We start from the raw sequence: 16,974 nt of genomic DNA on the forward strand, positions 1-16,974 counted from the left end.
TTTAGTTTTTGGGTCACAACCGGCAGCGCTCAGGAGTTCCTTCTGGCTCTACACTCAGGAATCGCTCCTGGCAGGCTCGGGGGACCTTATGGGATGTCCAGATTCGAACCACTGTTTTTCTGAATGCAAGGCAAACGCTTTACCTCCATGCTATCTCTCAGGCCCTGTTTATCAATATATTCATATTGTTGCTGGTCTTTAATCTTCCTGAAAAACAATCCTAAGAGTTCTTAAAAGTCTTGTTTACCCACTGGTGGTTTTCAACTAACCCATCTGCAGACTGGTGCTCAGATGCAGAAATTCTCTGCTCGTCTGTGAAACACTTCACATGTAAATGTCTATTTCCTGTAACACATGATAACACTATTATAAGTACTAATATTAATACACATACATTTTTATTATAGGGCCAGAGAGATGCTAGAGGAGTTAAGGCACTTACATTGCATGTCACTGACCCTGTATATAGTCCCTTGAGCCCCACCCAAAATGATCCCTGGGTTGGTTGAGCCACAAGTCAACTCTGAGCACCACATGAAGGAAGGAAGCAGGGAGGAAGAGGGGAGGGAAGGAGGGAGGAATGAAGGAAGAGCTAATAAGAAAGAGCTAATAATTTTACTGTACTCTTACTATAATTTTACTGTACATGCTATCTCTCCGGCCCCAGAATCAGTGATTTAATGGATCACAGTGGGAATCGTGCTGAAGTAAGATCATTAAGCATGATTTGTCTTCAGAGATCTACAAGTCAGTCTTCCAGGGTGCCCTCAGAAGATCTGGGGTTTCCTATCTCTTTGTGATTGGACCTAGTTTAACATTAACATACAGTGTGTGAAAACAGCCTTCAGTTTTGGAAAACTGGGCAGAGGCCACCAGGAAGTAAGAGGTTCTAAGCAGCATACATGTCTCCAGAAAATGCATTAACTAATGCTTATTTGCTTGCCTTGCCAAGTTGAATTGTTTGAAAAATCCAGGCCTGATGTTGGTCAAAGCCGATTGGTCCAGGGTCACTTGTATTCCATCTACTCTCTGAGGGGCATGACTGCAATTCCTTCTGTCTGAGTTGCTGATTGCATTGGCTGGCGTGACCCTGGACAGGGCTGATTGAAGTGATGTAGCCACCTGTACTTATGTAATGACACATGTCTCTTGGCTTCAGAGGTCTTATTTCCCTAGGATGTCCTTCAAGAACTAGGACTATAGATTAAATGCTTTACTGCTACCATAAAGGTGTGGCAGTACTTCCCTTTCTCTACCTTCCAGCTAATTCCCTGACGTGTGTGTGTGTGTGTGTGTGTGTGTGTGTGTGTTTTGAGCCACACCTAGCAGTGCTCAGGAGTTGCTCCTGGCTCTGCACTCAGGAATCAGTCCTGGGAATGCTTGGGGGCCATATATGATGCCAGAGATCAAACTTGGGTCTGTAGCATTCAAGGCAAACTGTCTTGATCACAGCTCTGGGATATTTAGTGCATACTTGGCACTGTCCTTTGTGTACACTGGCCCATCTTTGCAGGAGTGTGAGTGAGAGGCATTTCAGAGATGCTCATGTGAAATTCAGAAAGTCAAAGTCGTTCTCCCAAACCCTCCTAGTTGGGAGTTTGAAAAGGTCCAATTTTAATCTAGCTCCCTCTGGCTTGTTCAATCCCATCTGTTTCCTTAGGCTAGCCAGTGTCTGTGGGACAGTCTAGGCACCACTTTACACTAGGGAGATGGAGAGCAGGGGCAGAGACAGGACTTTTTTTTTTTTTTTAGTTTTTGGGCCACACCCGGCGGTGCTCAGGGGTTACTCCTGGCTGTCTGCTCAGAAATAGCTCCTGGCAGGCACGGGGGACCATATGGGACACCGGGATTCGAACCAACCACCTTTGGTCCTGGATCGGCTCTTGCAAGGCAAACACCACTGTGCTATCTCTCCGGGCCCAGAGACAGGACTTGATTGAAAATATCAACAACATGAGCCTGAATATCTCAATGAGCTTTGCATGCTAGAGGGTCCTAGTGGATTACTGAGGTTCTGACCCCAAAATAAAATATTGACCAGATTACAATTTACCATGGCTAGCTTTGATCCAGTTGAGTTAGAGAACTTCTTTGAGTCCCCTCGAGAAGCGTGGATGCATGAATGGGGTATAGTGAAAGAAAAAAGGAGAGGACTACACAAAAAGTATGAGATAACAGCATTCTAAATTTTTTGGGGGGGGCCACACCCGGCGTTTCTCAAGGGTTACTCCTGGCTGTCTGCTCAGAAATTGCTCCTGGCAGGCACAGGGGACCATATGGGACACCAGGTTTTGAACCAACCACCTTTGGTTCTGGATCGGCTGCTTGCAAGGCAAATGCCGCTGCATTCTAAATTTTAATGTGAAGGATCAGGGTTATAAATGGTGTATTTTGACAGTCAGTTTTCTCTATGGTATGAAAAGAAAGCTCACATTTGCAAAGCACAAATATCTCTCTAGTTAACAGAAACATTAGCAGTATGCATTGTTTGATTTACAAAACAATTCACCTGGCTAGTGTTAGCCCATGGAGTCTGAGCAAGACAGCTTGGGTTATTACACTAGTCTCTTGCTGCTGCTGTCCAAATACCCATGCATTTAGGGTCTTTAAAGAACACAAAATTGATTCTTAGGTTGTTCTTGAGGTCAGATATCTAAAATGGTCTCATTGACAAAAATCAGGGTGGTGGCTAAAAGTGCTAAAAGTTCTAACATAAAAGTTCTTGTTGGGGGAAGATATGTTTCTTGTCCTTAGTAGCTTCCTGGGGGACCTGCATGGATGTAGACCTCTGCTTCCATCATTGCATCAGTCCTTTCATTCTCCTTACTAAGCTTTTAGAAGGACTGGGGACACAGCTCAGTATACAAACAAGCCTTGCATGTGTGAAGCCCTGGATTCAATCCCTGGCACCATATAATGATAAAACCTTCTTGTGGAGAGATAGCACATAGAGGTATGCCTCTACATGGGTCACTGGTGTGACCAAAAGCAAAACAAAGCAAAAACTTGTGATTGCATTCAGTCCACTCAGATGGTCCAGGATAATTTCCTTAACTCCAAATCTTTAATTTTGCCATGCCTAGGAATTCTTTTGGCAGAAATAGTCAAGTAAAATAACAAGTCACATTACTTCAGTCACAGATTTTAAGAATTGGAACAGGGACTGGGGTTATTAATCTGCTGTTTGATCCAAATTCTACATGAATAGTATAACGTTGGACTGCTTATCTTACTGTGTGGGCAGTTTCCCATCTTTAAAGTGGGAATAATAATAGCTTTGTTCCCATAGGATTGTTAGGAGGATTAAATAAATTGATATTTGTCAAATGCTTAGAATGCCTGATACCTAAAGAATGTTACAGGCATGGGGGCCAGGGCGATAGTACAACGGGTAAGGCTTTTGCTTTGCAGCTAAACCAGGTTCAATCCCCGGCATCACATATGATCTCCCTGGGCCTGCCAGAGGTGATTCCCTAGTATAGAACCAAAACTACATTAGCTGTGACCCCAAGAAAAAAAAGAAGAAAGAAAAAGGAAAATGAAAAGTTATAGAGATAACTGCTAGATAAAATAGTTTAATTTATGTTACCCTTTGTGTGATCATTTCAGACACAGAAAAATAAAAAAATACTCAAGCATTAAGCTAGAATTGTTCATGTTGGGAAAATAAAGAGTAGGGGAGGGGGAGAGAGAGAGAGAAAGAGAGAGAGAGACAGAGAGAGAGAGAGACAGAGAGAGAGAGAGAGAGAGAGAGAGAGAGAGAGAGAGAGAGAGAGAGAGAGAGAGAGAGAAGTAAACCGAAAAATCTACACAAAGGGGCCCGGAGATAGCACAGTGGCGTTTGCCTTGCAAGCAGCCGATCCAGGACCAAAGGTGGTTGGTTCAAATTCCTGTGTCCTATATGGTCCCCTGTGCCTGCCAGGAGCTATTTCTGAGCAGACAGCCAGGATATAACCCCTGAGCACCGCTGGGTATGGCCCAAAAACCAAAAAAAAAAAAAAAATCTACACAAACAAGATCCTTGGAATGTTCATTATAAAGAAAGAAAGTGATTCATCAGTCGTAGTCCATCTGACTATAAATAAACTATTAAAGAGAATATATTAGATTTCATATAGGACTTTAGAGGAGGGGCCAGAGAGATAGCATGGAGGTAGGGCATTTGCCTTGCATGCAGAAGTCTGTGGTTCGAATCCCGGCATCCCATATAGTCCCCTGAGCCTACCAGGAGCCATATCTGAGCATAGAACCAGGAGTAACCCTTGAAGCACAGACCCAAAAAAACAAAACAAAACAAAAAAAAGGACCTTAGAAGAACGTGTGAAGAAGATTTTTTTTCCTTTTTGGGGCACACCCAGTGACACTCAGGGTTCATTTCTGGCTATGCATTCAGAAATCACTCCTGGCTTGGGGGAACATATGCCTTATCACTTGCGTCTCCACTCTGACCCCATCTGAAGGAAATTTAAAGTCAATTATAAAGCAACAATCTAGCTTGACCTCTGTGGTTTTTTTTATTTTTATAGAATATAAATGGCATCTCCACAGATATTACTCCCCCTACATGTTCATTGTCGATATTCGAGCTAATTCACCTGTGAATGTCTGCTTCATTATCTGTGAAAGGGGTCTAACAAGAAAATCCCCCTAGGAGAGTCCCCTAGGAGCTACAAAGTTTGAGACCTCTCAGACCTTGGAATCCCAGAGCAGCCACTGGCAGCCTCCTTTACAAAAAAGAAGGCATTTTCCTGTCAGGGTGGAAGGGTGCCCCCATTAGGTGAGGAAAGGAAATTCAGAAGGTACAGCCAGTGATGAACTTCCTTCTGTGCCTTTCTGCACTTATCCTGCAGCAGGTGGATACATAGACCAAGTAGGATTGTCAGCCACTCAGCCAGCAGCCAGGTCTAGTGACTGTTTCTTTTAGATCCTGTTCTCTGAAAAAGACTGAGCTGCCACCCTTGAATGAACAGGAGATCATAACTACAAAGATATTTTCCCCTGGCAATGAAATAATAAGAGTTAAAAATAGCATTAAGGGCCTGGAGAGATAGCACAGCGGTGTTTGCCTTGCAAGCAGCCAATCCAGGACCTAAGGTGGTTGGTTCAAATCCTGGTGTCCCATATGGTCCCCCATGCCTGCCAGGAGCTATTTCTGAGCAGACAGCCAGGAGTAACCCCTGAGCATCACCGGGTGTGGCCCAAAAAAAACAAAACAAAACAAACAAACAAAAAAAAAAAAAACAAAAAAAATAGCATTAACTTGGGGCCAGAGGCAAGGTGTTTGCCTTTCATGCAGAAGGATGGTGGTTCGAATCCCGGCATCCCATATTGTCCCCTGAGCCTACCAGGACCGATTTCTGAGCACAGAGCCAGGAATAATCCCTGAGTGCTGCTGGTTGTGGCCCAAAAACCAAAATAAGAAAAAAAATTAAATTAAAAAATAAAATAGTTTTGAGGGCCAGGAGGAGAGGGCAGTAGACACTGGAGAGTCCTAAACCAAGCTGTCCTTGTTTGCCGCAGCATCTACTGCCGAGGCTGCTCCAAACCGATATGTTGCTCATGTGCTGTCCTAGACCCCGGCCACAACGACCTCAGGTGTCACATCAGCGAGGAGATTAAGCAGCGGCAAGAGGAGCTAGACTCAATGACACACAAGCTGAGGGAGAAGAAAGAAGCCTTTGGCACAGCTCTGGCACAGGTACACTCAAAGTTCAGCCAGTTGGACCAACAGCACACAGACAACAAGGAGCTGATCAGCTCAATCTTCGGCCAAGTGATGGAACTTGTGCAGGCTCAGGAGCGTGAGTTGCTGGAGAAGACGAACCAACAATATCAGTGCAACTGCCAGGAGTTGGCAGGCCAGCAGCAGCACCAGGACACTGTGCTGCAACGCATCCACGCGGGTAGCACACTGGTACAGAAGATGAAGTGTTACGCTTCAGACCAGGAGGTGCTGGACATGCACGACTTCCTTCGCCAGGCTCTCCACCGCCTGTACCAGGAGAAGCCCTGCGGCACAAAAACCATTAAGTATACTAATGTCTTCAATGAGCTCAAGGAATGCCTGAAACGCATAGTTTCAGACATCACCCAGGTGATAGGTAAGTACCCGCACAACCTGCCTGGCCACTTGAATGTGTAACTAGCTACTGCTCCTTCCCTTCCCAAGGAGGCAAGAAAGAAATGTCATTGCCATGTGACAGGAAGTAAAATTAGCATATGTTTTCAGCTTTCAGTTTGATCACCTTGATTTAAGGGTACAGGACTTATCCCTTTTGGGAAAAAGATCCTGTTGGCATCCAAGTGGTCTCTTTTTACTATCTTATTTGCAAACCTTGTGGATTAGCTGTGATCATGTGTGTCTTAGGGATGGAGAGGAAGCTAGAGACTGTGAAAATATAACTGTACCTCTGGTGGAACCAGGCATTGAGAAGATTCTCTTAGACTCTCTGTGTTCAACCTACAAGATGAGGAATACCCAGAGTGCTAGGCACTTAGCCCAAATTGCAGCTCACAGGAGCCAGTCCTGAGAACCCAGGATCACCTGCCACTTGGACCATAAATCTCGCCTGATGTTAGGTGCAAGAAAGCAAGAGGAGATCAGTGTCTTAGAGAATTGAGTCATTGTAAGGCATCAGCCTTGCTGGAGCTCACCTAGGACAGACCACGGTTCGATCCCCCAGTATCTCATATGGTCCCTCAAGCCAGGAGCGATATCTGAGCTCATAACCAGGAGTTACCCCTGAGTGTCACCGAGTGTGACCCCAAAACCAAAAACCAAAAAAAAAAAAAAAGGTATATGTGAGCAGGAAGCATTAGGGGTGTCTTTTTAGGAGAGATGGAGACCGTGCAAAAGTGGGATACCTGGCTGAGCAGGAGACTCTAGACATGCTCTGAAATCTCAGTGCTGGAGGGTGTCTATGGGGCACTGAGCCTGGGACAATGGATCGGTCCACCGCAACAGGACCATGCAGTAACAGTGAGCAAGACTGATGGACACAGGCTTATAAACATGCAGCCCCTGAGCGTCCATAGATTGTGTCTTCCCTACCCAGGCAGAGAACTTTGCCTGAGATGCAGAAAGTAAGCTCCCCGGTTTAAGCAGCTTATCTTGAGTGCTATAAGGGACTACATAGAAGAGAAAAAATGAGTTGTTCAGTAACAGGAAATATTTCAATACTGTAACATGTTAATACCTACCAGTTACAGTTTGTGTTCATTAAATTACAGTCAAGTGTGGGGTACATGTGGTACATGTCAGAATCGTATTCACCCATGTTTGGCCCGGGAAGGCCCCCAAAAAGAATTGAGAGGTGTATATTGGCTTTGAAACAGCCAACTCCTTTGTGGCCAGGTTCATGTCCACTACACTTGACCCTAACGGCTGCCAGCCACTCTGCAGTCATGCCTCTGAGACTGGAGAGAAAACTGGTGGGGAATGTTCCCTCTGTCAGTATCGTGGCCAGGATGCCTTCACAAGGGATGTATCTGACTTGCTCATGTCATTCTCTGTCCTCTCTAGATAAAGAGGTGTCCAGAAGAGAAAGCTCAGAGGCTAACAACTTACCCCAGAACTGTTTAGATGTTGACTCGGTAAGATGGGTTTGAGTTTGAGGGAAGTTGATATGGCCCAGCTGGGGAAAGGGCTTTGTGGAGTTCTGGGATTGGCCACCTCTGCAGGGTGACTGCTCACAAGGGCAGCAAGTATCTGGATGGGATCTTTCAGTGGGAAAGACTCACTGGTTCTGGGCTTCCAAATAATGGGGTTCTATGGGGGTGAGATCTGGGCTGTACAGGAGTAGAAGGGCTGCTCAAGGGAAAGCAGTGCTGATAGGGGTGGCAGGTCACCTCTTGCTTCCCTGCCCCCACCTCAAATCTGGGGCCTCCTCTTCTTCTGCTCACACATAGGATTCCTGGAGAGAATGGACAGTGGGTCAGAGTCACCCTGAATCCTGGCTTAGGTTCTGCTGTGACTTTTGAACAAGCTTGTCTCAGAAGTGTGCATGGTACTCTCCCCAAACTTCTATGGCCTTTCTGCACAATCCTGACATAACTGTCAGCATTCGTGCACACTCCTCAGGAGCAGGAATGAGCTCATTCTTTTTTGGGGGAAGGGAGTCTTCCCTAGGTTTTCATGAGATTCTAGTACCCCAACAGTGATTCTGGACAACCAATGGTTCTGTCCATGCAGTGCCCAGGATACCCAGATACTCCAGGGTGCCTGATAGGCTTACCAAGTGTGTGTGGGGGGGTACCATTTGGTGCCAGGATTAAAAACTGGATCACGTACCATACCACAATCCCAGAAACCACATCCATTCTTCAGCAGCCACTCTGTTCTCTGGATGGTTCTGATTTAGCATTTCTTGGGGAAGGGTAGAAGGGGAATGAAGGGAGGTGGACAAATGGAGGAATCCGATGACACTAACATCCCTTTGAACTGCTCTCTGTCAAGGACCAGCCTCAGATGAATGTGTCTGAAGCAGGGGCGCCACAAAAATTAAGAAAATCAGACAGATGTAAGGGGGAAAAAAGTAGAATGGGGAATTCTACTGGACTGAGCCCAGATTCTCCATCACATACCATATTTATTGCCTCCAATCAACAGTCATAAAAAGAGCCAGGCTAACATTACACAAACATCTGCTTATCTATACTAATCTCATCAGGCTACAAATTACCTGGAGCTACATGACTGAGGAGACAAAGGTGCTACAAGATTGAGTGTCTTTAAAGCAGATATCTCAGGGCATGAGTGATAGGACAGCAGTTAGGGCATTTTCCTTGAAGTCAACCTGGATTAAATCTCCAGCATCCCATGTGCTTCCCTGAATACCACTGGGAGTAATTCACGTGTGCAGACCTCTGAGTAACCCCTGAGCATCACCAGTTGTCACCCAAAAACAAAAAAAGTAAAAAAGTAAATAATATGATACTTCAGGAAACAGACTTTAAAACAATCTCTGGTGCCTAGGAAGCACCGTAACCAGTTACATTCAGATTTGTTTTTAGGCCACACCCAGCCTTACTCTGAGCTTATTCATGGCTGTGCTCAGGAATCACTCCTGGCAGGTTTTGTGGGGGCCATATTGGTTGCTGGAGATGGATCCCTGGTTGACTGTGTATAAGCAAAGCAATGATATCGCACAGGGCTTCGAGAGAGGACTGGAACCAGAAAAGATCACTGGGGCAACAGATGCCTGTGGCGATTTAATGTTTTTAATGAAATGGAAAGACACAGATGAAGCTGACCTGGTTTTGGCAAAAGAAGCAAATGTAAATTGTCCACAGATTGTGATAGCATTTTATGAAGAGAGACTGACGTGGCATGCATACCCCGAAGATGCGGAAAACAAAGAGAAAGAAACAGCAAAGAGCTAAAGGGGGGGGAGGAGCACTGTCATTTCTCTTGGTATATAATACATTTACTTTCCTGCCTCCTCTTCCTTTTACCCACCCCCCTTCTATCCTAAACATATCCATAAAAATGTGCTTTTCACTGTGTTCCACGGGAGAAATGTTGGTATTGGTTCTCTTGTAACATAACTGATGGTCTGATTCATGATACGTGTCTCTCTGTGAAGACCAGGCATTTACATACTGTATGTAATTCCCATGGTTTTTTCCTTTACTCTGATCTCTCCCTTCTACTCCCCTGTGACCTTTAACTTTTTACTTATTTTGAGTTTTGATATTTTCAGGATTGGTCACTTTTTAGTTTGGGAAATTTTGTTACAATGATGATAAATTTGGTTTCTTACATTTTTTTTAACATGTTGATGACCTGCTGGCCTTTGTTTAGAGGTTGTTGGATGGAAAAGATGCTGCCCATCATTTTAAAAAGCCAATAGCAACTGCCTACCTATTGAGGCCTCCCAGCCTCAGTCTGCTCTCCCCCTGGAAGATGCAGGATTCCTAGAGTCTCTTCCAGAGTCCTGTTTATCCTCAACTGTCCTCTCAGAGTAGCTCCAGCCTTCAGAGGGTTTGAAATGTTGCACTGAGGTTGGTCAGGGCACACCTTTGTCACTCCAAGGCTCCTCCTGGCCTGTTTCATTAGCAGTCCCTGATTCCACATTTGCAAGATGTTGCAGTCTGTCATAAAAGGACAAAGATTGCTGACTGTGGAGTTTTTCAGCTAAAAGTATATGAGGCTAATGGGAGGTTGGATACAATTATCTTTATTATCACATATGGTATATATGTGTGATTTCCTTCAATTCCTCATATTTGGACTCTGTAGGTATGAGTGACTGCCTGGTGCTTGCTTGTGCAAGGTGCTAGGCACCCTCTACTCCTGCCAACTTTCGTGGCCTCCCAAAGCATTCCTGTTACCAAAGAGGCTTCAGGTATGACACTCTTCTTAGTGGATCTGTTTTCCTCCATGCCATTGTTTTCAGGGGAAACTATTGGCCACAACACCAGTTTCAAATATTCATAGCATTTCCCCTCACATGTTCCTTGCTCTCTTGACTCCTGGATTTGCCACCAAGAGTCCTCACAGTATTAGCATTCTTCCTTTTTTTTTTTTCTATCTTCAAACTTTTAGTTGTGTATTCTAAAAAAAATTTTGTGCATTTCTTTGGAAAACAATCACCTCAAAAAGTGACACAGGCCCTGGTATTAGCATGTTGACACAGCCTCTCCATACTTTGCAAAATAATTCCCTTTGGCTTCCTCTTGCTTTGTCATAAGGAGAGATTATTTTTCTTATCACCTCCTACTTTTGTCCCCCAACAAATGTCCTACTTTTCTTGTAGTCAGGGAGGGGGAGTGGGAGGGGCGCTAGAAAAGAAGATGAAAAGGGAATAGCAGGGTTTTGAGTGTGTATCTTTGTTCCAGCCCAAAACTGAGAAATAAGAATAAATGCTTGAAATAGCAAAAAAAAAAAAATTTTTTTAAAAAGTAAAGTGGATTTATCTCAAAGGAATCTTCTCTGAGAGAAGGAGCAGAGGTAGGAGTGTTACAGGATCCCCCTCTCCCCCTTGAAGGAGCTTTCCCCGTAGACAACAGCTTTCCAGGAAGTAAAGGTCCCATAAAATATGTATTCACTCTTTTCAGTCTAACATTTTTTGTTTGTTTGTTTTGGGGGCACACACAGTGATGCTCAGAGATTGCTCCTATTTCTGCACTCAATATTTATTCCTGGAGGGTCTCTGAGAACCAATGGGATACTACGGATTGAGCCTGGGTCAGTCACATGCAAGGCAGACACCCTAACAATCCAGCCCCTAACATCTTTTTTAACTAAGTGTGGCATATCTGGTTTGTAAATGTATGCATATCCGAAAGCCCAAGTGTGCCAATGCAGACATGCCTGGCTCTTCTGTACCAGAATAAGCTTGCAGAGTTCCTTTTTAGTCTAGGCTATCTCATGTCCTTCATTCCCTGTCTCTCCAGTTCTGTTGATCAGATATCTCTCTTTATGCACTTCTGGTCTCAACATCCTGGTCATCAGACTTGTGTGTGCCTGTCTGTTAAGGATCAAGACTCAAGACCAATCTATTCTCCAAGGAGATTAAGTCTTCTAGTAAGGATGGTCAGGCAGGAAGCCATCTTAATTCTTCATGGCCTATACCATCCAGTAATATGGTATACTTGGAACTCCAAGCCAGAAAGAATTAGATGACTGATGGTCAGTAGCCCAAGCTACTGATTGATGGTCAATAGAAAATTAACTAGGGAATTGGGCCTCTTTATATAGGCTGTGGATTCAGACGTCTGTGCTTTATCAGGAAATCTTAAAGGAGGAATAGGATTAAAAAATAATGAAAATAAAGCCATCGATATTTGTCTACTGCAAGAAAAAAGAAGCCAAATATTAGCATAAAAAATAAATGTTAATGAAGGCAAGGGCTAACTGCAAAGATTATCTTGGGAATGATAGGGTCTATGCCTGAATTCCAACTATGGCCCAGTCAATGAAGACAGATTGCTGCAGGTAGGTAAGGCAATTAGGCAAGGCTTCCTAGAGGAGGTAACACTAAGACTAGAAAAAAGCCTGGAGTCTAGGTCTCTCTCCAGAGAGAAGATACAATTTAATCAGGGTTCTACAGTAAATTAGTGTGGCAGGACTTGGAAACCAAATCTTCACTCTTGGAGTCCCACTTCCTCATAAACAGCTGAAAGTGAAAGTGAACTTCCCCTCCTCCATCACAGGGTCAAAAATCAAAACATAAACTGTGACACCATCTCATGTTCTTACTCCCTATTTCTCCAGTTCTGTTGACCCAATATCTCTCCTTATTGATATCTTTTGTTTCTGTTTTGAGGGAACACTCAGTGATACTCAGGGGTTACTCCTGGTGGAGTTGGAGAATCATATGGGATATAGGGGATTGAATCTAGATCAGCTGCATGCATGCAAGGCAAACACACTACCTGCTGTAGTACCACTCTGGCCCTCTTTATTAATTTCTTATACAATCTTCCAGAAGTTCTTTATGTATATATGGTTCTAGATATTTGTTTTCTACTCTACTTTTTGGCACAGAGATAACATAATACTTTTTTTTTTTTTTAATAATGTTAACTCTGCCTTTTTGGTTACCTTCCTTCCCCCACACCCCATCTTTCTATTTTTTTAATAATTTCTTTATTTAAACACCATATTTACAAACATAATTGTAGTTGGGTTTCAGTCATAACAAAAACATTTCCCCTTCACTGTGCAACCTTCCCATCACCAATGCCCCATCTCTTCCCTCCTCCCCCGTCCCCAGCCTGTATTTGAGACAGGCTTTCTACATCCCTCACTCACTGACATTGTTATGATAGTTCTCAGTGTAGTTATTTCTCTAACTGCACTCAACACTTTTTGAAGTGAGCTTCATATCTTGAGCCAGTCCTTCTGGTCCTCATCTTTGGGAATTGTTTCAATGTCTTTAAATTTTCTTAAAACCCATATATGAGTGAGACTAGTTATGTCTCTCACTCTCTCTCTGACTAATTTCACTCAGCATAACATAATACCTTTATGTATGTTATTGTGTCCAGAGTTTTTTGCCAGACGAAGTATTCCAAGGCAAGCATCCTGATATCTCTTTGGCTCTGCAGAATCTTCTTGGAGGTGGATGTTGATGTTTGTTTTATTTTGGTGGCTTTTTTGCTTTGGTTTTTGTTTTGCTCTGATCTCTTAGTGCATATCCTGGATAACTATTGGCATACTTTAGGTGCCAAGGATCAAGTTTGGGTCAACTATATGCTAGGCAAGTGCCCTACCCACTGTGGATCTGCCCTGGGAGAGGTTGGTTTTAGGGCCACACCCAGCAGTATTCAACTGCAAAGTGCCCTAGAGGCATTTAATCTAGCCTTTGTCTGAGTGTGATTCTGAATAATTTGGCCTTGAGTTTTTTTTACTCTTTCTCAATATCTAGTTATCCAAGTTTTTATCTTCACTCTGACAAAATTGGGGCTGAAAGGAGCTGAAGTGTACACAGGGGGCATGTTCTGCCCTAGTAGGTCATTCCTTTGCCTATGCCAAGAAAAAAGCAGTTCTGCTATGTTCCAGAACCAGAGTTGGGTTTCCAACAGTGTTTCTCATCGGCCTTGACATGCTAGTTGATTCTTTGCACCCATGTGCCTGGGTGGGGCAGTGGAGAAAACCCACCTATAGGTCCAGCCAGGGGTGCTGAGGTAGGTGGAACTCCATCAGTTCTACTTTTCTTTCTACTCTTCTTTCTGGGCATTTTTGTGATGCCATGTGATGCTCCAATGGGCTAGGTAAATGTTAAAGTAATACAACAAGTAAAATTAGATAGCGTGATTTGTTTTTCTCTACTGGCCCTTCATGCATATCAACAGATATTACCACAATGCAAAGGAGTGTGACAGGAAGGATGTGACAAAGTGTGACAGAGGCAGAGAAAGTGAACTAACCCTGTTTCTAGAAGTTGATGGCCTAGTGGAACAAGGCCCTTTCCTTTTACACGGACCAATTTGTAGAGCAAATGCAGAGGCATTGAATGTGTTAGCTCCAGACACAGGATCTGTCCCACAAAGTCCACAGAGACAAACTTCACTGCAAGTGCAAGGGAGTTTATTACCAGCATGCTGGGATCACCCCTTGTTAGGCAACAAGCCCTTACTGAGTTCTCAGGCTCCTTTCATTAAGGGGATTTCCACTGATGAGTAGTTAACTTCTTTTTTAGGAAAAAGAAGTGAGGGCAATAAGGGATGAGAAAAAAGGAGTGGGCAATGAGGGGTGAGGAGAGGAGTGAGGGGTGATGAAGGGTAAGGAGAGGAGTGAGGGACAATGATGGCTGAGGAGAAAGAAGTGGGGGTGAGGAGTCATGGGTGAGAAGTGAGAAAGGAGAGTGCGGAGGGGTGAGGAATAGTGAGTGAAGAGTGAGGAGCAGTGAGGAGAGGAGAAATGAGCAGTAAGAAGGGGTGAGAAGTGAGGAGGGGTGAGGAGAAATGAAGGGTGACGGAGGTTGAAGACTGAGAGGGGGAAGTAGGAGGGAGTAGTTGACTTTTAAGTTGATTGCCTGTTGTCTAGGATGGTTTTCTGGGTGTTTCATCATGTCCTTTTATGGCTAGATATCTAGATGGTATCTAATGCTATGATATCTAATGGTATATTGTGGTTTACACAGCCTTGGGGGTCTGTGTTATTGTTCTTGAGAGTGCTATACTGTGGTTTCATATTCCCTTCTAGTTTCTAACAAGTAAGATCTTTCTACTTCAAATCCAAGTGTAGGACCAAAAAGATAATACAGTGCACAAGGAGCTTTGCTTACACATGGCTGATCTGGTTCCATTTGTAGTACCCCATATAGTCCATCCCCCGACCAGGCAGAAACTGAGTGCATAGTGTAGCGCTGGGAATAAGAATTGAGCAATGTAGGACCAGAGAGATAGCATGGAGGTAAGCCGTTTGCCTTGCATGCAGGATAGTGGTTCAAATCCTGGCATCCCATATGGTCCCCTGAGCCTGCCAGGAGCGATTTCTTTTTTTTTTTTTTTTTTTTTTTTGTGGTTTTTGGGTCACACCCGGCAGTGCTCAGGGGTTATTCCTGGCTCCAGGCTCAGAAATTGCTCCTGGCAGGCACGGGAGGACCATATATGGGACGCCGGGATTCGAACCGATGACCTCCTGCATGAGAGGCAAACGCCTTACCTCCATGCTATCTCTCCGGCCCCCAGGAGCGATTTCTGAGTGTAGAGCAAGGAGTAACCCCTGAGCGCTGCCAGTGTGACCAAAAAAACAAAAACAAAACAAAACAAAACAAAAAAGAATTGAGCAATGTGGGTTTAGCTCAAAAATTAGACAACAACCACTCGAGTAGTGCTGAGGATGTGGCTTGTGGTAGAAGACACGTCTCATATGTGTGAGGGCCACATACTAACACACTCTCATATATTTACCACATATAATCATTCTTTCATGCACACTTATTATAGCACTTACACAAGCTTAATGGTAATAAAATAGACACCGTATAAAATTTATCTCCATGTGGAATTACTGAACCCCAAAGTGATTTTATTTATGTTTTGACCAGCAAAGATTTTTTTTTCACAGTTTGAGAGTGACAACGTGTTTGATCCTCTGAAGCCTTTCCTGCACCTCCCCACCCCATGTCCTCACATGGTTAGCTCTCTGCAGGTCTAGTTTTAACTCTAGAAGTTGCCACTTGTACTTTTTTGCCGTGGCTACCCTTCTCTATACACCTATCCTTGCAGTGCCTGGTGTCTCCAGTTTCTTCCCAGTCTCATCCACACTTTTCCATTTCATAGTGGTGATCCTAATAGGAATAAGGTGATTTAAATGCTCTTTCACCACCACTATAAAAAGTGTCAGGCACATGTGTGCTACCTGGATACATGATACCTGAGTACATGTGGCCTATATTTCACCTCTTTGAATGTACTTTTCTACTTTCATGCTGGACTCTGTATCAGGGCTCTCTCTCTGCCTGAGAGAATCACATGCTCTCTTTTGAGAGTGTTACTCTCTCTTTTACCATCTCCCTCTTATTTCTCAACACCTCCAAATAAAACCTTTTAATACAACAACAACAACAACAAAATATATATAGGGAGAGATGGAATGATAGGGTGATATGCAGATAGGGTGTTTGCCTATCACACGAGCAACGCAAGGTCAATTCCCAGTGTACCTGGATTCAATCCCTGACATCCATATGGTTCCCTGTGCACTGCCAGGAATAATTCTTGAGCACAGAGCCAGGAGTAACACCTGAGCACCACTGGGTGTAGCCCTAAGCCTCCACCATGAAAAAAAAATATGTTGGAGAGCAAGCTCAAGTGATAGAACACATCTAGCATGGGTAAAACCCTATTTAAATCCCTATTCAATCCCTGACACTGCATACAATTTTCTGAGGGCAGAGCCACGAGTGAGCTCTGAGTGCAGGGCCAGTAGTAAGCCTGAGCATGGCCAGGTGTGGCCCCAAAATCAAAAAAAGAAAGAAAAATCCCCAACACATTCTTAACCCCCCAGCACTGCTAAGTGTGATTCCTATTTTTTGTTTGTTTTTGTTTTGGGGCCACACCCGGCAGTGCTCAGGGGTTACTCCTGGCTGTCTGCTCAGAAATAGCTCCTGGCAGGCACGGGGGACCATATGGGACACCGGGATTTGAACCAACCACCTTTGGTCCTGGATCAGCTGCTTGCAAGGCAAATGCCGCTGTGCTATCTCTCCGGGCCCGTGTGATTCCTATTTTAAAAGATTATTTTTACTTCTAACCAATGGTATATATACATGTACACCCTTACTTACAGTGTCTTCAAGGTCTACAAAACAAATCACACATAGTACAATGAGTGGTCACTTATCTTTTCTATTCTCTATTAGGATTTGACCACATAGATAGCTTTTATGGTCTGTTAATGGGGTCACAGGCTAACAGTGTCGACATTGGTGTGGAACATGTACTTGACCACTGGACTGGGTCCTGTATTCCCTCCCTTACAGTCTGCCCAGCTCTGCTCAGACCCAGCATTTCCCTCTT

General features: G+C 44.1%; 1 protein-coding gene across 1 annotated transcript in view; it reads left to right on the forward strand.

Annotated features, from left to right (window-relative positions):
* Positions 1-16,974, forward strand: part of LOC126022405 (protein PML-like) — a 43,518-nt gene that overhangs the window by 12,508 nt on the left and 14,036 nt on the right. Inside the window, exons 3-5 of the mRNA XM_049785872.1 lie at positions 5,521-6,094; positions 7,060-7,095; positions 11,512-11,536. Coding sequence (XP_049641829.1) covers positions 5,521-6,094; positions 7,060-7,095; positions 11,512-11,536 — 635 coding nt within the window. The remainder of the gene's footprint in view (positions 1-5,520; positions 6,095-7,059; positions 7,096-11,511; positions 11,537-16,974) is intronic.

The sequence above is a fragment of the Suncus etruscus genome, chromosome 1, assembly GCF_024139225.1.
Source record: "Suncus etruscus isolate mSunEtr1 chromosome 1, mSunEtr1.pri.cur, whole genome shotgun sequence".
NCBI classification, from domain to species: Eukaryota; Metazoa; Chordata; class Mammalia; order Eulipotyphla; family Soricidae; genus Suncus; species Suncus etruscus.